Source organism: Macaca nemestrina, chromosome 7 (genome assembly GCF_043159975.1).
Source record: "Macaca nemestrina isolate mMacNem1 chromosome 7, mMacNem.hap1, whole genome shotgun sequence".
NCBI lineage: Eukaryota > Metazoa > Chordata > Mammalia > Primates > Cercopithecidae > Macaca > Macaca nemestrina.
Window position 1 is genome coordinate 86,063,000 of NC_092131.1, and position 21,049 is coordinate 86,084,048.

Consider the following 21,049-nt stretch of genomic DNA (forward strand, 5'->3'; position numbering starts at 1 on the left):
CCTCAGGTAGGTCCTTCACGAGATATTCCAGAAAAAGACGTTGCTATCATAGGAGATGACAGCTGATGCATGTTATTGCCCCTGAAGACCTTCCGGTGGGACAAGATGTGCAGGTGGAAAACGTTGATACTGGTGATCCTGACTCTGTGAAGACCTATGCTAATATGTGTGTTTGTGTCTTAGTTTTTAGTGTAGAAGTTTAAATAATAGAAAAAAATTAGAAATAGAGAAAAATAATAAGGATATTAAAAAGGATATAAATAAGGATATAAAAAAGAAAATCCTTTTGTATAGCTGTACAATGTGTTTGTGTTTCAAGTTATTATGAAAGAGACAAAAAGTTAAAAAAATTAAAATTTTATGAAGTAAAAAAAGCTACAGTAAGGTAAGGTTAATTTATTCTTGAGAAAATGAAATTATTGTTAAATAAATTTACTATAGCCTAAGTATATAGTGTTCATAAAGTCTACAGCAGTGTATAATATTGTCCTAGGCTTTTATATTCACTGACCCCTTACTCACTTCCTGAATTACACAGAGCACCTTCCAGTCCTGCAAACCCTGTTCATTGTAAGTGCCTTAGGCAAGCATATAATTTTAATCTTTATCATTACTATTATTAAGAGGCAGGGCATTCGTGTATGGGTTTGTTACATGGATATATTGCATAATGGTGAGGTTTGGGCTTCTAGTGTACCTGAATGGTGAGCACTGTACTGAACAGGTAAATTTTCAACCCTCCCATCATTCCCCCTTTTGGAATCTCCACTGTCTGTTATTTCACTCTGTATGTCCGTGTGTACCCATTGTTTAGCTCCCAGTTATAAGTGAGACCATGCAGTATATTATTTTCTGTTTCTGAGTTATTCCACTTAGGATACTGGCCTCCAGCTCCATCCATCTTGCTGCAAGAGACATGGTTTTATTCTTTTTTATAGCTGTGTAGTAGTCCACGGTGTATATACACCACATTTTCTTTATCCAATCTTACACTGATGGACACTTAGGTTGATTTCATTACTTTACTATTGTAAATAGTGCTGTGATAAATATACAAGAGCAGATGTCTTTTCGATATGACAATTTTGTTTCTTTTGGGTAGTAGTGGTGTTGCTGGGTCGAATGTTAGTTCTATTTGTAGTCCTTTGAGAAATCTCCATACTGTTTTCCATAGATGTTGTACTAATTTACATTCCCACCAAAAGTGTATAAGCATTCTCTTTTTTTTTCTATATTCTTGCCAACATCTGTTTGTGTTTTGACTTTTTAATAATAGCCATGTTGACTGGTGTGAGATGGCGTCTCATTGTGGTTTTGATGTACATTTCTCTGATGATTAGTGATGCTGAGCATTTTCTCACATGCTTTTTGCTTGCTTGTGTGTCTTCTTATGAGAAATGTCTGTTCATGTCCCTTGCCCATTTTTTAATGGGGTTATTTGTTTTTTTCTTGTTGAGTTGTCTGAGTTTTTTATAGATTCAGGATATTAGTCCTTTGTTGGTTGATAGTTTGAAAACATTTTCTCTCATCCTGTAGGTTGTCTGTTTATACTGTTGATTATTTCTTTTGCTGTTTAGAAGCTATTTAGTTTAATTAAGTCCTGCTTGTCTATTTTTGCTTCTGTTGCATTTGCTTTTGAGATCTTGTCATAATTTTTTTGCCTAGGCTAATGTTCAGAAGAATTTTTCCTAGTTTTTCTTCCAGGATTTTTGTAGTTTCAGGTCTTCCATGTAAGTCTTTATTTTATCTGGACTTAATTTTTTAATATGGTGAGAGATATGCATCCAGTCCAGTTTTATTCTTCCATATATGGCTATCCAGTTTTTCCAGCACCATTTATTGAATTGGATGTCCTTTCCTCATTGTGTATTTTTGTTGACTTTGTCAAAGATCAGTTGGTTGTAGGTATATGGTTTTATTTCTGGGCTCTCTATTTTGTTCCATTGGTCTATGTTCAAAATATGCAAATCAATAAATGTGATTCACCATGTAAACAAAATTAAAAACAAAAACCATGTGATCATCTCAATAGATGCAGAAAAAGCATCCAATAAAAACTGACATCCTTTTATGATAGAAACCCTAAACAAACTAGGCATCAAAGGAACATATCTCAAAAAAAAAAAAACAACTGTGACAAATAAGAGCCATCCATGACATCATACCCAATGCGGAAAATTTGAAAGCATTCCCTCTAAGAACAGGAACAAGACAAGGATGCCCACTCTCACCACTTCTATTCAACATATTACCAGAAGTCCTAGGCAGAGCAATCAGGCAAGAGAAAGAAATAAATTGCATCCAAATTAAAAAAGAGAAACTAAAATTATATATCTATTTACTGATGACATGATCTTATACCTAGAAAACCCTAACGTGTCTTCTGAAAGATGCTTAGACTTGATAAATGACTTCAGTAAACTTTCAGGATACAAAATCAACATACAAAAATTAGTAGCATTTCTATACACCAATAACAACCAAGCTAAGAAAAAAATCAAAAACTCAATCCCGTTTATGATATTCACACATACAAATAATAAAATACTTAAAATACATTTAACCAAAGAGATGAAAGTTCTACAAGGAGAACTGCAAAGCACTGATGAAAGGAATCACGGATGATACAACAAATAAAAAAAATTTCATGTTCACGGATTGGAACAATCAATATCATTAAAATTACTACTCAAAGCAATATACAGATACAATGTAATTCCTATCAAATTACCAGCATCAGTTTTACAGAATTTGAAAAAACAGTTCTAAAATTAACATGGAACCAAAAAAGAGCTTGAATAGCCAAAGCGATCCTTAGCAATCCTAAACAATCCTAAGTCCCATAGTATATGGGATTCTTTACCACTTTAGGCAATAGATGTTATTCATTTTTTAGATGAATCTAAGTTCAGTCACATGTCCAACGTTATCCAGTTTGGAGGTTGGAGGACTAGTATTTGAGTGATACCTAAGATTACACACCGTTACTGTTTTGACTATGCTGCCTCTGAGACAGTTCAATTTTCATGTTTTCTTAGACACACTAGTTCCTCTGCCTATTCTTTCATGTAGAAGTTTTGCTGATATAGTAATGCCTTGCTCAACTGCAGGAGTTCTGAGAAATCCATCATTAGGCAATTTTGACATTGTGCAAACATTATAAGGGAGTACTGGTGTAGATGGTATAGTCTGCTACACGATAGGCTATGTGATGTAGCCTATTGCTCCTGGGCTAGAAACCTGCACAGGATGTTATTGTACTGAATACTGTAGGTAATTGTAACAACGGTAAGTCTTTGTGTATCTAAACATAGACAAGGTATAGTTAATAGAATATTATTCTATGTATTGTCAGGCAATAGAATCTTTAATTTTTCCTCTGAATTATGTTATCTTTCTACATGAATTGGAATAAAAACATATGTTTTAAAAACTGCTGACATGGAGATTGAGACCATCCTGGCCAACATGGTGAAACCCTGTCTCTATTAAAAATACAAAATTAGCAGAATGTGGTGGCACATGACTGTAATCCCAGTTACTCAGGTGGCTGAGGCAGGAGAATGGCTTGAACCCAGGAGGCGGAGATTGCAGTGAGCCAAGATCGCACCACTGCACTCCAGCCTGGTGACAGAGCGTGACTCCATCTCAAAAAAAAAAAAAAAAAAGAATTGCTGACAGTATGTTGCCTGCGTCCCTGCTGATGGGAACTGACCAAACACTGGCAGCCTACACTATGGCTGAGAAGTGTGGGAAACAATATTTTACAATAAAAACATCTTTTCTATCCTACTGTCACCATAACTGAGAATGTATCTTTGAGGAGACTTTCTTGGAATCTCCTCTAACATCTCTTTTTCAAATACAAACAGTCCAGGGAGACCTAACCTAGAACATTACATTGAGATATAAGTTAGGCTATAAACCACTTTATTTTAGAGATTGAGTGGAGAGATATATATCTACTTAACAGTGTAGGAGAAGATTCTGGACAGCAATTCAGTGACTAGAAATATCAGGCTTTGGGCAGGCTAACAGAGTATTAAAAGGTCACAGAATACTACTAGGGGATGGGTAAAAAGCAGGAGCAGTAGAATAGGTGGGAGGCAATGGTGAAGGAATGGCAAGAGACTAAAGGCAGATTTTTTCATATGTCCAAATTCGGCTACCATGGAAACTGGCCCTGGGTTCAGAACTTTTATCAAAGGCAGATAAAACACGTTTTTAAAAAAGTCTGCAGGATGAGTTCTGCCACAAAATCTGTTGAATATGATTTGCTTCTCTTTGAAGCTATTTGGGAGGTGAGAGCCAACTGGATGTGGCTGCAGCTTGCAGGCAGCAAGAACAGGTGAGGCATGTGGTTGTTGAGAGTGGAAAACCCTTTGTTTCCCCTTTACATACCCACTCTACACATAGGGGGTCTCACAAACTGCTGGAGGAATCAGAATAGAATTATCCAGCACAGTAAGGAGGTGCTAATATTTGTAAACCTATTTCTCAGGACACGATAAAACACATGGCAGCCCTTGAGGCTTTCTCTAAGTCCTACAACTCACTGACGATAGATCATTTTCCCCATTCTCATTCCTGCCATTGCCCTTTTAAGAACATCCAAAGCTTGGCCTAAGGTTTTAGTAATGAATCTCTTTACATTTGCATTACAGTCTTCTGTTTCACATGTGGTGTTTCAATTAATAAAATACAGTGAGACTAGCTGAGAATACATCATCTTTATTTTGAAATTTAGAAACCATCCCAAAGAGGTTCTGTCCTTTGAGCACAACTACACAGGTGGTAGGTGAGGTATAATCCAGGCCCTCATCCTTTCCATCTACTTGTGGAGTTTCCTTTAGAGAAAATATACTGTTAAATTCTGCAGATTTTCTCTTAAATGCTTTCATTTCTTATTTTAAAGAATTGCTCTGTTTTATACGAAATTTGATGTTAGTTATTTTCTCTCTGCACATTGGAAATGTAATTCCAGTCTCAATTGGTTTCCACGGTTATTTTTGAGAAGTCAGCTCTCAATTGACTTCCCTGAAGACAGTCTTTTTTCTCCCTCCCCCTCTGATTTTTAAGATTTTTTTTTCTTGATTTAAGATTCTCTGCTGTTTTACTCTGAACACACACACACACACACACACATGCACACATACACACACACCACACTTCTTTTTATATAAATTGCCCAGGAATGCTTTTGTCTTCTTGAAGTGTGAATTGATGTCTTTCGTCCCTTTTTTAAAAACTGTTCATTATCTTTTCATATATTTCTGCTTCATTCACCTCTCTCCTCTCTTTCTGGAACTAAATTTAATCATATTTTATACTTTCTCATTCTGTTTATTCTCTGTAGCTCTTCCTCCTACTATTGTAACTCTCAACTTTTTGTCTTGGCAAGTTGTCAAGGCTGCAGCATAATAGACTAGGTTCCAGAGGAAGTGAAGACAAGGAAGTGAAGTAAGGAATTTAAGGCTAAGATTTCTTTTATGAATTTGATCAACACGGTTGAGAAGTGGGCATAAGAATAAATAATTATTTGACTTAAATCTAGCAGGCTTATATCTGGCACACTAAAGTCTTACTAAGGTAGTGGCAAGAGTAACAAAAGGCTCTAGAAATTGGAGACAAGTGTTCTGATGAAAATCTTATGTTATGATATTTACTTAAAATATGAAAGGCTGTGGCTATGGATGGCCCTATTTAATAGATCTACTTATAAGACAGCATTTATATGGGGTTAAAATTAGCACAGAATGTGGCAATTTTTTTCTGCATATTTTAATCCATCCCCCTTTTTTTTTCTGACTGTGGTATCTATAAGAATAGCACAAACACATATTGCAAGGTATTCTCACTATGGGGGTGAATAGATAAGCTTGATAGATTTAGCCACTTACTGAAGATTTAGAAAATATCTGTTCCTTATTTCATTGGTTTTTGCAGTGGAAAACTTTTGGGCGATTCCCAAAGCGCACAAAAAAATTATCTTCCTGCTAGGAGGCCATTTTTACCACAATAATAATTATAATACCTATGTCCTGTAAGAAAACTGAGTTCACAATCTCCCTTACTGTCCAGATAGTGCTGATTAGAATTAACTGGCTTTCTGGGACATGTTAGGCCCTATAAACAAACAAAAACTAGACTAATTCTTCCACCTGATTTATAATGGAATTGCCAAGAGTTGTTCGAAAAGGAACTAAACCGTACACTCAAGTCAGGAGGTAAAAAAAACTTGGGTCCTGCCCTCTTTCTTCTAATCATTCACTCTTTCCACTTACTCAATCCCAGCGTTCCTATCAGGGGCTATCCCTAAGGAGGCAGACAGAGCTGGTCCTGCTCATTGCACACTAGGAAAAGTCATGCTGGCATCTTGTCCCGTAGGGAAATTTTTGCTGCCCAGAATCAAAACCAACGTCCGGAGCTCAGCCTTGTTCAGTTTGTTAGACATTCTGAAGCAGAATCACTGGAAAAGGTGGATTATAGAATAGGAAATTGGCTTTTGATGGGGGAGAAAGAAAGAGGAGAAGGGTAAGTTGCATGTCATATAACGTATTTGCTTAGGCTGACCTAAGACGCTGCTGTGAATTTAACTGTGTCTTTCTCCTGATAACATTGGTTTACCAGTCTTGTGCGACATGGCAGGTTAATCTTTAAACATCCTTATGACTATTTATCTTTATACTTTCAATCCTTAATATTCTTAGCATTCTATTGGAGACAATATTTTTATATTATTTCCCAATTAGAAAAATTTGATTTTAGGTTAAAATGCAAATATGTACACTCTTTAGTTTGAGATTTGTGTATGTACATGCATATTTACACACACAGGTAAGTGTCACTTTACTCGGAACATTTCATGAAAATCAGAAACTTATGTTCTTCTTTCCTGCCTACTTTTCCTCTTATCCTCTACTTTGCCAAACATTTTCTTTCACGGGCTTCTCTCTTTTCTCTCTTTCCTGGTTATTTTAGCAAACTTTTCTCTCAGTGGGCGGTATAGGTAACATTTCTTTAAAACAGAAAATAATCTGATTCGACTTGATTTTTAAAAATCTTCCCTGACTTTGGCCAACATAAATGATCATTCCCATTTTACGTGAAATTTCTTTTGAAACCAGGTCACTAGGCAGTTTCTGATGACAGGAGACCATTATATTCCTCCTTTCTTTTCTAAATTTAAAGAATAGAACATCTCCTAGTTAGGTTGGAGCCGTATCATGTTGATCAACTTCCCTACTTTTATCTAAGAATTTTGACTTACTTGAGATTATCATTGTTTGATTAATAGTAAAAATGCTATTTCAAATATTGAGGGCTTGTAATATACCAGATACTTAATGTATGTAATCTATAACCTTACTTCATCCTGACAAGAACATATGAATGAAATAATATGATTGTATCATCTTTACAGAAGGAAAATAGAGACTTGGAAGGTTAAAGTTATTGGTCAATATCACATAGCGTTTAAGAAACATGTGAATTATTTCTCTCTAACCTATGATCTTATCGGTTATTCAGTATCAGTTTAATACTTCTAAAAACCCACGTTAGGCCAGCATTAGTCTAATGTGGAGTGGATGATGAAGGTAAGATCTTCTCCACTTCATACTGGTACAACTGGGAAACATTCTTTAAGATGATAATTTGGAGTGGCCAGAAGAATACTGAGAATAGAATATGAATAAAAGCACAATGAGAAGAGAAGTGGAGGCCAGTCTAAGACTGCATTAGATATTTATTAATATATTCCCCTCTCTCTAGCTCACTCTATCTATCTAATCTACCTATTATCTATCTATCTATCTATCTATCTATCTATCTATCTATCTATCTATCTATCTAATAATCTGGCTACCTATAATCTATCACCTATTTATCTATCTAAACATTTGTCTTTTTCCATATCTATACTACTAACTTAGAAAAAAACTACTGCCCATGACTCCTCAGTATGGGTATTCTAATACTCTTGGTACAATGTTAATATGTGACAAAGAATCTGTCAAACAATGCACAATTTCTTTTTATTAACAAGGTGGGTAAATAGCAAAGGGAAAGAAGTTCCTTGGCACAACAGGGACACAATATTCGTGAGTAGTTCTTGCATAAATCACTGAAATTCATGCCATTCTTGTTCTAATTTGATGTTCCTACTAAAAAGTAACATAACTACCAGACAATAAAGTCAAATTAAATTTGGGATTAGTGATATAGTTCCCCCTTGTATCATTCCTACTCTCCTCCCCCTTTTTTTTCCAATAAGACAATTGCAATGTTCTGAGGCTTCATGTCTTGGCAAAGGTCCCACCCACATCTCAGGAGCCCCATGTCAGAAGAGCATATGCGGCCCAGCTGCAGGTTTCAAGACAGCTGAGAGAGGCCTGAAGATCACTGTGCGTCTCCTCCACAGAGGTAGATGCCTGCATGGCTGGGCTGGGAGGCTGTGATATGCAGGAAACTTTGCTGCTTTTTCTCATCCAACTTGGCAGTTATTTTTTCATGACTTTTCTCTTCCCCACCTTGCTGTAGCATCATCAAGAAGATAAGACCTTCACCATACTTTTGCTTGTACCAGTGTAAGCCATATAATGTCTTTGATGATGTGCAGTTTATGGTGAGATTCTTTCCCTCTTGGACGATCAAGGACTGAGGACTCTGCTCCAGTTCTTGGCTAGTGACCCCTGTTCAAAAAGACAATGTAAAGAAAATACAGAAGGCCCTCACAAAATTTTCATGGTCATGGTAGGGATGATTTTTCTCCCCCCCTCCCCATGCCCCCTAGGAAGCAAAATTGTCACATTAAAACCAAGTATTGTCATTTTTTTTTAACATATATCTGGCTCTCAAAAAGGCCTTCCCAGGTTGGAGGATGACTCGACTCTTGCCCTCAGGATGCTGTCATCATCCCACAATTCTCCCAGACTAACCACATACTCACGGGCTGCTTGGAACCCCAATATCCCTAGGAGTACTTGCAGAACAGTCTCCATCCCTTGGCTACTTAGAAAACACAGTTAAATCAGATTTTACTGAATGGGCTTCCCCAGCAGAAGTTACTTTGCTCATTGGTGCAGGAGATGACACCAATCAGAAGCCATACCTGGATTCCTGTTTGCTCAGCACTGTACGATCTTACTCAAACACTTTTTTAACACTGCCACTCTTTGACCAGACTGAGAAATGCGAATAATGGACAGGTTTTCTGGAGTTAACTTATATATGACATAGATCTATTTATTGCCATAAAATATGCCACTTATGAGATAAAGAAAATATAATCTCATAACATATGTTACCCTCACATGCTTGAGAAAGTTTGCCCTTCATAATTAAAAGAAAGTAAAAAATTCTGCTCTCTATAATACAGAGTGATTATTTTTCAATATTTATCTCTGCCTGCTTTTGTTTTGAGCCTTCTTAAAAACTACTTTTCTGAGGTACACGTTGCATATAGTAAATTACATATGTTTTCAAGGTCCAATATGATAATTTTTGACATGGTCATACAAATGTGAAATCATCATCACAAACAAAATAAAGAACATATGCACCACTCCCCAAAGTTTCCTTGTGTCTCTGTTCCTTGTGTTCCTTGTTAATCCTTTCTGTATACCTTTCCAATATATCATCCTAAGGCCTATTCAATCCCAGGCAATCTCTAGTCTGCCTTCTCTTACTATAGATTTTCTAGAGTTTTATGTAAACATACAGTATCTGCTTTCTGTCATCTGATTCCTTTCAGCATATTTATTTTGAGATTGTATTTGTTAGCTTGGGCTGCCATAACAAAATACCATAGACTATGTGACTAAAACAATGGAAATTTATTTCTCATGGTTCTGGAGGCTGGGAAGTCCAAGATCAAGGTGCTGGAAGATCTCATGTCTGGTGAGGGCCTGCTTCCTGGTTCATAGATGGCAGTCTTCTTGTGGTGTCCTCACGTGACAGAAAGAACAAGAAAGTTCTCTAGGGTCTCTTTTACAAGGGAACTAATACCATTCAAGAGGGCTACACTTTTATGACCTGATCACCTCCTCAAAAACCTACTTCCTAATACCATCACACTGGGGGTTAGGATTTCAACACATGAATTTGCAGGGAAGAACACAAATATTCAGTTCATAACAAATTGCTGTGGTATTTTTGTTGAAAATCAACTATGTATGTGTTGGCTTACTATTGGACCCTTTATTGTGTTCCAATGTTCTATTTGTCTATCTTTATATCACTATCATAGTCTCTTGATTATTGTAACTATAAAAGTATTAATATCAGTAGTGTAAGTTCCTCAATTTGTTTTTTTTTTAAGAATTTTTTTTTTTGCTATTATAGTCCCTTGGTATTTTCATATAAATCTTAGACCCACTTGTCAATTTCTATGAAAATTTCTGTTGGGATTTTGATTGGAATGACATTGAATCTATAGGTCAATTTGGAAAGAATCTTAATGAGTCTTCTAATTCACAAACACAATAACTCTTTCTATTTATTTAATTCTTAAATTTATCTCAGAATTTTTTTGTGTCTTTTAGTGTACAGGCCTTAGACATCTTTTGTCAAATGTATTCATACACATACACACACACACACCATAATTGAAATTTATTTATTTATTTATTTGAGACAGAGTCTTACTCTGTTGCCCAGGCTGGGGTGCAGTGGTGTAATCTTAGTTCACTGCAACCTCTGCCTCCCAGGTTCCAGTGATTCCCGTGCCTCAGCCTCCTGAGTAGCTGGGATTACAGGTGTGTGCCATCACACCCAGCTAATTTTTTATTTTTAGTAGAGAGAGGGTTTTGCCATGTTGGCCACGCTAGTCTTGAATTCCTGGCCTCAAGCTATCTGCCTGCCTCAGCCTCCCAAAGTGCCAAGATTACAGGCATGAGCCATGGTGCCTGGCCCAGAATTGAAATTTATATTCATATAAATTGCATTCTTGAGATGAACCCCACTTCATTATTATGTATTATCCTTTTTATATATTGTTAGAGTCAGTCTGCTAAAATTTTGTTAAAAGTTTTTTATGCATATATGTGCATATATATATAAATTTCAATTCTGCTTGTTTAGTGTTACTGTATAGAAGCAGCATTATTTTGTATATTGAGCTTGTATCTTGCAATTTTGTCTAACTCATTTATTGGTTACAGTAGTTTTTTTGTCTATAGGATTTGCTACACAGACAATTCTATTGTTTGCAAAATGATAGTTACGTTTTAAAAAGTTAAATATGGTTTCCTTTACCAAGTCAGTTAGCAATCTTTCAGGGTTTTGTGTTTCCGGTCTAAAGACAGATTATTTTGGATGTGCTATCTCCCTCTAGGGACAAGGCTCAGCAAAGAGCTTCCTACCACAATTCTGTAAGAAAGATGGAATTATTTTCAGTCACTTTGGAGCTTTTAGAATTATTTCTGTGTTGTTTTCTCAATTATTATATTCCTTTTGTTTTCCGTGGTATTTTGTTCTTCCCATATTTGAAGGCAGTTTCCAAAGCCCATGTTATTCATTGTACAACATAGGATTTGGCACAGATTAAAGATTTAATTTGTTGGGTGAATATATTAATTACTATTTACTCATAACATTATTAGGAGAAGTTATGTGGAATGACTCTTGAAATTATTCCAAAAAAGCTTCCAATTTTTTGAAAACAAATTGAACAGAAGTATCCAAAGTAAAGGCAAATACCAGATTAGCTCTGTGGGCAAAATTCAAATAGCACACCAACCTCATTCTCCATCCTCCAAAAAAGAAAAATTCACAAATCTGTAATAGGTAAAGCCTAGTTTCCTTTTTCTTTTTGTCTCATTGCATTGGTTAGATTCTCTAGGATAATGTTGAATAGAAACGGTGAGAGTAGACATTTTTGCCATGTTCCTGCTTGGGTTAGATTGTTAAAGCCATTTTGGAATGCGACTTTTCAATATCCTAAAAATATAAAATAGGCATATCTTTTGATCCAGTAATTCCACTTCTAGGAATCTATGAGAAATATGTACACACACACACACACACACACACACACACACACACACACGTCATATATATTTATATATGTAGCGATGATATAGGTGAGGTAAGTAAAATTATTATACAACCATACTGTGAATATTTGTAGATATTGAAAAGAATAAGGCCAGTTTGTACACACATGCATACACACGTATCTTGGTATGAACACACCTCAAAAAACCATTTTTAAATAAAAATAAAAGCAAGTTGCAGACAAATACACATGGTATGATCCAATTTATGTAATAAAATTGGGTAGATATTTATGTGAGTATCCATGTAAATGAAAAGAAGTATGATCATCAGGACACACTCCAAGTTGTCAAAATGGTTTATTGTAGGAATTGAAGAGAAAATGGGATGGAGATGGAGACAGTCAGTTTGGGTCTTTAAGGTTTTACTTCACATACTTAATAGTTTGAATCTTTTACAATGAAAAAAATTTGTGTATTTTTGTGTAATAATAGAGATATTTCAACATAGATTTAAAAGGTGAAATCAATATTCACATATCGACCACTTTCTTGTTTCCTTCCAGAAATTATCTGTATCCCAAGAGTATGTGCTATGGATGAGTAACAAATAAAACTTCAAATTTTTCGTAAGGGCAAATGAGTCAATTTCTGAAATTCATTTCAATTATTGAGAGGTTGGAAGGACTAATATAATATTCAAAGCCCAGGCACTTCCCTGGGGTTAGATGAAGAAACGCTTTGGGACAACCAGATGATGGTTCTCATCTTTTATAGTGAGTTCTACATGGAAAGCAAGAGTTGATTAAAAGAAAGGGTCCTGGAAAATTCTTATTTCCTTTCTTCTTCTTTGCAGAATTCCAATTGTGATTCTTCATTTCTTCGCCAAGCTTCTCAGTCCTTTCTTCAAGACTTCTTAGCTATTCTTTCTCAGTTTCTTCATTCCTTTAATCCTCTCATTGATTTCCTTACCACCTCCTCTTTACTTCTTTTCCCTTTTCTTCTTTAAATTTTCTTCTTCCTCTGTTAAACTTCTGCTCCTTCTTGTGCAGTGGCCTCATTAGATGCCTTCCCTTTCACCACCAGGGAGATATTGCACAGCTGCAGCCCCATCTGTCCCACTGTGGTCTCTCAAGATGCAGTAGTACACAGCAGCATCTCTCAAGGTAGCATGGTGCAGGATCAAAGTACTGGACTTTCTGTCTTCAGTGATTGTCAGAGAGGCCATTCTGTTGTTATTACTTGTAAGACCATGAATCACATACTCTGGACCCTGGGAGGGACGTTGTCGATACCAGTGTATGTAATCAGTTCCACTGATTGTGGAGTGGTTACAAGGCAAGTGTACAGGCTCTTCTTCGTTACTCTCCATTGAATTTGGCTGTGTGGTCTTAGCATCACCCCTAATACCTATGGGGTTGAAAAACAGCAGATTAGCTCTGGATCATCAGCTCTTGGTACATCTGAAGGTCAGGTTCACCACCGCTCCAGAACTGTCCTCCCTGCCCTACTCCGTATTTGGGTATTTTTATATGTGTTGCACAGGACAAGAGAAATATTACTTGTATTTATTTGTTCCTGAGCTATGCAGAGCCACAAGGCCAAAAATCAATTTCCCATCTTCCATGACCCTGGAGCTCAGTGAACCTAAAACTCCTTACAGCTTGAGAGCTGTGAGACCTGGGGAATCTTCTCTGAGTAGTGGATATGACCAGCTCCTCACACTGATGCTCAGACACCCTTGAGAAACACATAGATACAAATTCTTTCCAGCAATTGGTAAATCATGGCAGAAGACGTGGAGACAACAGATAACTCTCTTTTGTCCTTAGCCACAAAACTACCCTTTCTTAGGCCCAGAATACTTACCCAAATATAGGAGTACAGTAATGCTTGTCACCAACTTCATTGTTCAAGTGCACACTGAGGTTCCAGGCCCCAGAACTTAGAATCTGAGTCTGATCCTAGGTCGGGGGAGGTCTCAAGCAACAAAGCAGCAGCCACCGCACATCCCACACCAGGCAGGTTTCAATTTGAGTGCTCTCCAGAAATCATCAGCTAAAGACAGAGCAGCTTCCTGGTTAGGTCTAGCCCATCCCCAGGTTTAAACATAAATTTTAAAAGAAGATAAAATACAATTATTATTTGTTAATTAAAAAAATAAAACTTTAAAAAGAGGGGAAGAATATTTTCTCTAAATCTAGCTTTAATTCAGAAAGTTTCCATTAAGATCGTTTTCAAGGTTGGAACTCACGTAGGCTACATCTAAAGGAGTAAAACCATTCACAATGGGATTACCCATCTCTTATTTTGGTAAAGACAAAATCCACCATTAATTGGTGGTTTGACAACCCACTGAGCTGGTAAGAAATACCCTTTATTCCAAGAAGTCTATGTGAGCCCTGTGCTGTAAGGGAAAGAAGAGCATTTCTATCCACATCTTCATGGTGAGTAAGTCTTAGAAGCAGTAGCATATAATTTAATTTCAACAGTTAGAAACTTCTTTCTGGTAAAAAAAAAAAAAATTACCATAAGCAAAATTGAAAATCAAATGACACAATGAAAGAAGTTATTTGCAACATATATAACAAAAGTAATTTCATAATTGTATCATATTGTTGTGCTAAGTGTGAAAGGAAAGAATAAAGTTAGAACTCAGGTTAAAAACCAAGTTTCCTGGTACTCAGGTCTCCCACACTGGCTCCTGGAATAATGTCCTAAGTGTCTTCTAGATAGACATTGCCTGTGCCTCTGGTTTTGAGACAGGAGCCAATGGCTTGAGTGGTCCCTATTTCTATGCCACCTGAACTCCTCTTTAACACATGCTTTCTCATCTTCATGATGCCTAGGAGTGGCATACATCGAGGACACTGAGGAGAAAGGAAGAAATGGGAAGAGGTTTGGAGAGGGAAATCAAATGATGCCATTTGATAAGAGAGGTAGAAGTAACTATGAAGGGGTTTTTCTAGTTATTTTCAAAAATGCTTATTAAAGAAATGGGAAGGAATAAAATTAAAATTACTCATTATCTCTGCTACAATAACTAAGCTTGTCAGTCCATTATAGTGAAAAATATTTCACCGTTTAAAATTGAGCTATGTATCAATCACTTCTCTGTTTTTCCCATTCAGGGTCACTTCTGCTCTACATTTGTGAAGGGGCTCACCATGACTTCGAAGCTGTGCACACACTCAAAAAGAGATAATAAAGCATAAGGTGACAAAGAGAATGAACATAAATTCCTTATACAACTCAATGACAACCTCTCTCACCCTGGATGGAGCTTGGATTTGCAGCTGTAACAGCTCCCTCTTGTGACTGTATATGTCAACTCTTAAATAGAACTAGGAACCTAGTCAGTTAGTAATCTTTCAGGGTTTGTGTTTCAGGTCTAAAGATAGATTATTTTGGATGTGCTACCTCCCTCTAGTGATGAGGCTCAGCAAAAAGCTTCCTACCATAATTCTCTAAGAAAGATCAAATTATTTTCAGTCACTTTGGGGTTTTAGAATTATTTCCTAAAATTCATAAGGAACCAAATAAGAGCCCACATTGCCAAAGCAAGACGAAGCAAAAAGAACAAATCTGGAAGCATCACATTACCCGACTTCAGGCTATACTATGATGCCATAGTCACCAAAGCAGCATGGTACTAGTATAAAAATAGGCACCTAGACCAATGGAACAGAATAGAGAACCCAGAAATGAAGCCATATACTTACAGCCAACTGATCTTTGACAAACCAAATAAAAACATAGTGTGAGGGAAGGGGACCCTATTCAACAAATGGTTCTGGGATAATTGGCTAGCCACATGTAGAAGAATGAAACTGGATCCTCATCTCTCACCTTATATAAAAATCAACTCAAGATGAATCAAGGACTTAAATCTAAGACATAAAACCATAAAAATTCTAGAAGATACCATCAGAAAAACCCTTCTAGACACTGGCTTAGGCAAAGACTTCATGACCAAGAACCCAAAAGCAAATGTAACAAAAACAAAGATATATTTTAAGGATATATACATGTTATTTTTTTATTTTAATTTTTATGGGTACATTGTAGGTGTATATATTTATGGGGTACCTGAGGTGTCTTGATATAGGCATGCAATGCATAATTACATCTTAGAGGCTGGGCATGTGCCTCACGCCTGTAATCCTAGCACTTTGGGAGGCTGAGGCATGAGGATCACTTGAGGTCAGAGTTCAAGACCTGCCTGCCAACATGATGAAACCCTGTCTCTACTAAAAATACAAAATTACCCGGGCATGGTGGCATTTGCCTGTAATCTCAGCTACTCAGGGGACTGAGGCCCCAGAATCACTTGAACCTGGGAGACGAAGGTTGCAGTGAGCCAAGGTGGCGCCACTGCACTCCAGCCTGGGTGATGCAGTGAGACTGTTTTTAAAAAAAAAAAGTTTACACCATGGAGAATGGGATACCATCCCCTCAAGCATTTATCTTTTGTGTTACAAATAATCCAGCTGTACTCTTTTAGTGATTTAAAAATATATAATTAGATTATTAACTATAGACACCCTGTTGTGCTATCAGATGATAGGTCCTATTCGTTCTTTGTATTTTTTTTGCCCCATTAATCATCCCCACCTATTTTTTTAATTTTATGTTTTGAGAGGGAGTCTTGCTCTGTCTCTTAGGCTGGAGTGCAGTGGCGTAATCTCGGCTATGTAATCTCTGTAGCCTCTGCCTGCCAGGTTCAAGAGATTCTCCAGCCTCAGCCACCTGAGTAGGAGAGAATTACAGACATGTGCCATCATGCCTGGCTAATTTTTGTAATTTTAGTAGAGATGGGGTTTCACCATATTGGCCAGGCTGGTCTTGAACTCCTGACCTCACGTGATCCACCCACCTTGGCCTCCCAAAGTGCTGGGATTACAGGTGTAACCCTTCATGCCCAGCCCATCCCCACCTATTTTAAGGATAGTTTTTAAAAGTTCATTTAAATTTTCTGGTTGCTTGAACATAAAATGTAATTTTTAATACTACATAGCTAAACTCATCAATGTAATATATATTTGCAAATGATTTGGAATTGTATATATCACAGTCATGCCATCTGTGGCTAATGTTATTTATAGTCTCGTTTCTAATTGTTAAAACTTTTATTTCTTTATTTTCCTTAAATACTGGTTAGGACCCTCAGTATACTTTTTTAATAGGGATAGTGTTTTTTTGGCTTTCTTGAAATAAAGCATTCAACATTTTTCATTAAGTTTCCTGTCTGCTTTGTTGTAATACATATAATTTACCAGAATGAGGACTTTTTTTTCTATTCCCAATTTGCCATAAATTTATCTCTTTATTATGAATGAATATTTAATTTTTATTAAAAACTTTTATGTAACTGTTGAGATTATTAAATCATGTTTTTATTAATGAGAATTATTACTTTAATTCATTTAAGATGTTAAATAAATATTATATAAAACCCAACTTGCTTGTGATATGTTGTTTTTTTATAAGCTGCTAATTATTTTTACTAATAGTTTGTTTAGAATTTTTGAATTTATGTTCATTGAGTGAGATTATCCCATAACAATTTTTTCAAAAATACTTCTTTATTCAGGTTTAGTATCAAAATCATGCTGGCCTTGTAAAATAAATTGGGAAAGCATTTTCTCATTTTTTTCTCTGTATTTAGATTAAGTTGAGTGACTAGGTTATTCTGCTACAATAATCAACTCCAAAATCTCAGTGGGTTACAGAAACTGTTATTTATTTTCTGCACATACCTAGTTCATCTTGGATTATTATGAAGACCCCTACCCTGCTTTGATGTGACTCTGATTGCAGTCTACACAGGGAGTTATTTTGCCCATTGTTTTTTACATTCTCTGGCTCAGTCCTCCGTAATATTCTTTTTCTATTATCTCCTTTGACCACATATTAAGGAATATGCCTGCCTTGGTGGATAAATTGGTTTCTCAGCCCACCTTCTGCTGGGCTTATGAAGCACCCAAGAATTATTTTGTATCTCTAACAATCATAGTTTGTTCTAGTCAAAACTTCTTTTGGTCATTCATTTCTTTCAAAACATTAATTGCCTTCTTATTTATCTGATTACAATAAAAACCATGTATTTATGTATTAAAATATATAAAATAAATTTATGTATTTATGAAACTTGTTTATATATAAAATATATAAATAAATAAAATAATAGTTATAAAAACTGCCAAAATCAACCTGAAATTGGAAGGTAAAATGATTTTTAGTGCTATTTCAAATCTGAAAATCCAACAGTTTAAGATGAGAATCAGCAAACTGCTTCTGAATTTCATGAAATATATAGCTTCATTTAATCTTATTTATTGTTCAGGAACAATTTCAAAAAGCACTTTGTGTGATGGTTAATATTGAGTGTCAACTTGATTGGATTGAGGGATGCAAAGTATTGTTCCTGGGTGTGTCTGTGAGGGTGTTGCCACAGGAGATTAATATTTGAGTCTGCACTGGGAAAGGCCGACCCACCCTTCATCTGGGTGGGCACCATGTAATCAGTTGCCAGCTCGGCTAGGATAAAAGCAGACAGAGGAATGTGGAAGGACTTCACTGGCTAAGTCTTTTGGCCTTCATCTTTCTCCCATGCAGGATGCTTCTTGCCCTCAAACATCAGAATCCAAGTTCTTCAGCTTTTGGGCTCTTGGACTGACAGCAGTGGTTTGCCCGGAGCTCTCGGACCTTCGACCACAGATGGAAGGCTGGACTGTCGGCTTCCCTACTTTTGAGGGTTTGGTACGCCGACTAGCTTTGTTGCTCCTCAGCTTGCAGACAGCCTATTGTGAGACTTCACCTTTTGATTGTGTGAGTCAATACTCCTTAATAAACTCCCCTTCAAACATACAACTCTCCTATTAGTTCTGTTCCTCTAGAGAACCCTGACTAATACACTTTGTGATTTACTTTAACCCAAGATAGAAACGTAATACTTGGAAATCTCAAGAAAGAATGCTGCTTGAGATACAAACTCAATAAGGAAACATTTTTTACAGAGGAATGTTTACATTATAAGGTCTCAACTGTGCCGCTAATGTGCCTTCTTCCTGTCTGTGGTTCATGCATTTTCCCTAAGCTCCTGAGCAGGTGGCTTCCTTTATGGAGTGCTAAGGTTTTTTTTTTTTAATCTTCCACTGTCATTTCTACTTCTGTGGGATTCCTGAGAGCACAGAAGTAATTGGCTGAGTCAGTTTTAAGTAATTGATGGCGAGGTTGACGAATCTTTTCTTTTTCTCAAAGTTCACAGAGTAACAATGCTGCTTTGCATTTGACTTAGAATAACCCTGATGAATAAGGAAAACCATCTCTTCACTGGGAGGTTGCTTGTGCCAGTGTAAAGTGTACGTATTCCATCTGGTTTCATACATGCAGTCAGAGGTCACAGCTACTCCTTTCTGCGTAGTTACTGTGGTCTGAACTTGGGTTACTTTCTCAGCCATGCTGGATCCTATGGGAAAAAGGAGAAAACAGAGTTGCTTCCCTTAAATGTCTCAGATGGGTCATGAGGACTAGATTAATTTATGGCAAAAGGACAAATAAAATAATTAAATAGTGTTTCATTTCCCCACTTCCCTTACCTCTTACTTAATACTCCACCAGTTCCAATTTGTGCAGCTCCACTCTCGAGGAAACTGCAGTCCCACGTTTGGGGCCGCACATATGTATTGAACCCAAAGGGGACCACGAATGCCCACAGCAGGCCAGGGCAGGGCATGATAGAATTTCTTCTTATGGTTGAAATTTGCTTCTTCACTCAAGCCTGGAAACCAAATGATTCTCTGAGTGCCTTAGTGCACAGTCCCTGGAGATGTTCAATGTTTCTGCCTCCAAATAGGAAATAAAGTTTGCAAGTAGTATGCTACATTGCTCTATTCAGAGACTGAAAAATATACCCTACCCCAAATCTCTGTTTTGTCTTGGTGTTTTTCTGTGGCAATACATTTGAAAAATTAACCTTATATCTAGCAAGGCACATGAATAAAGTTTAATAATCTTTTTGTTATTGAATTTTTGCTTCATATCATATGGTCAGAGACTATGACTATTCTGAATGATTTAAGTTCTTTGAAATTGATTAAGGCTTACTTTATGTTTCAGAATTTAGTCAATTTTGCTAAATATTCTATGTGTATTCTGTTCTTTTAAGGTAAAGTATTCAATCTATATATGTGAGGTAAAGGATATTAGTTGTGTTGGTCATAATTTCAATATGTTTCTACTTAGAGATGTGTGTTAATGCCTGACACGATGGTTGGAAAATTATTTATTGATCTTTTAATCAATAAATTCTACCAATTTAATTCTACTGGTCAACTCTACTGATTTATGTTTGAAATATTTTGAAGTTATGCCATTAGGTGTATATAAAAATAGAATTTGTTCTTGGTATATTGTAGTCTTAATCATTTTGATGTGTTGCTCTGTGTCTCTAGTAGTAATTCCTGGTTTAGTGTCAATTTTATCTGATACTAGTATAGCTACCCAACTTTCGTTTGGTTGGGGACTCCAAATGTCTTATTATTCACATGCAAAAGAATGAACTTGCATCCCTACTTCTCACCATATTCAAAGATTAACTTGAAGTGGAGCAATAACTCAGTGTACAAACTGAAACTATAAAACTCTTAGAAAACATAGATATAACTATCTGTGACCTTGAATTAGGCAAGGTTTTTAAAAATATGACATATAAAGCACCAGCAACTAAAGAAAAAATAGATAAATTAGACTTCATCAAAATTTATAACTCTTCCATTCAAAAGACACTATTAAGAAGCAAAAAAACATAATCTATAGAATGGGAGCATCTATTTGCAAACCATATGTCTCGTAAAAGTCTGGTATCCAGAACATATAAAGAATTCTTTCAACTCAACAATAAGAAGACAACCCAATTAAAACAGCCCAAATACTTGAGTAGACATTTTCTAAAGCAGGTACACAAATGGCCATTAAGCATGTGAAGATATGCTTAACCTTATTAGTCATCAGGGAAATGCAAGTGAAAACCACAGAGGGATACTACTTTA

The 21,049-nt window shown here is 36.3% G+C and overlaps 1 long non-coding RNA gene and 1 gene segment (V, D, J or C); one reads left to right on the forward strand and one right to left on the reverse strand.

Moving 5' to 3' along the window:
* The window catches only part of LOC139364348 (uncharacterized), a 104,186-nt gene extending 87,793 nt beyond the window's left edge, over nucleotides 1–16,393 (forward strand). The window contains exon 3 of the long non-coding RNA XR_011626024.1: nucleotides 15,128–16,393. This is a non-coding gene — a long non-coding RNA (uncharacterized lncRNA). The remainder of the gene's footprint in view (nucleotides 1–15,127) is intronic.
* Nucleotides 12,288–14,435, reverse strand: LOC105499655 (T cell receptor alpha variable 26-2-like). The segment is given in 2 exon segments: nucleotides 12,288–13,406; nucleotides 13,866–14,435. Coding segments are annotated over 2 exon segments (390 nt in total).
* Nucleotides 16,394–21,049: the final 4,656 nt, after the last annotated feature.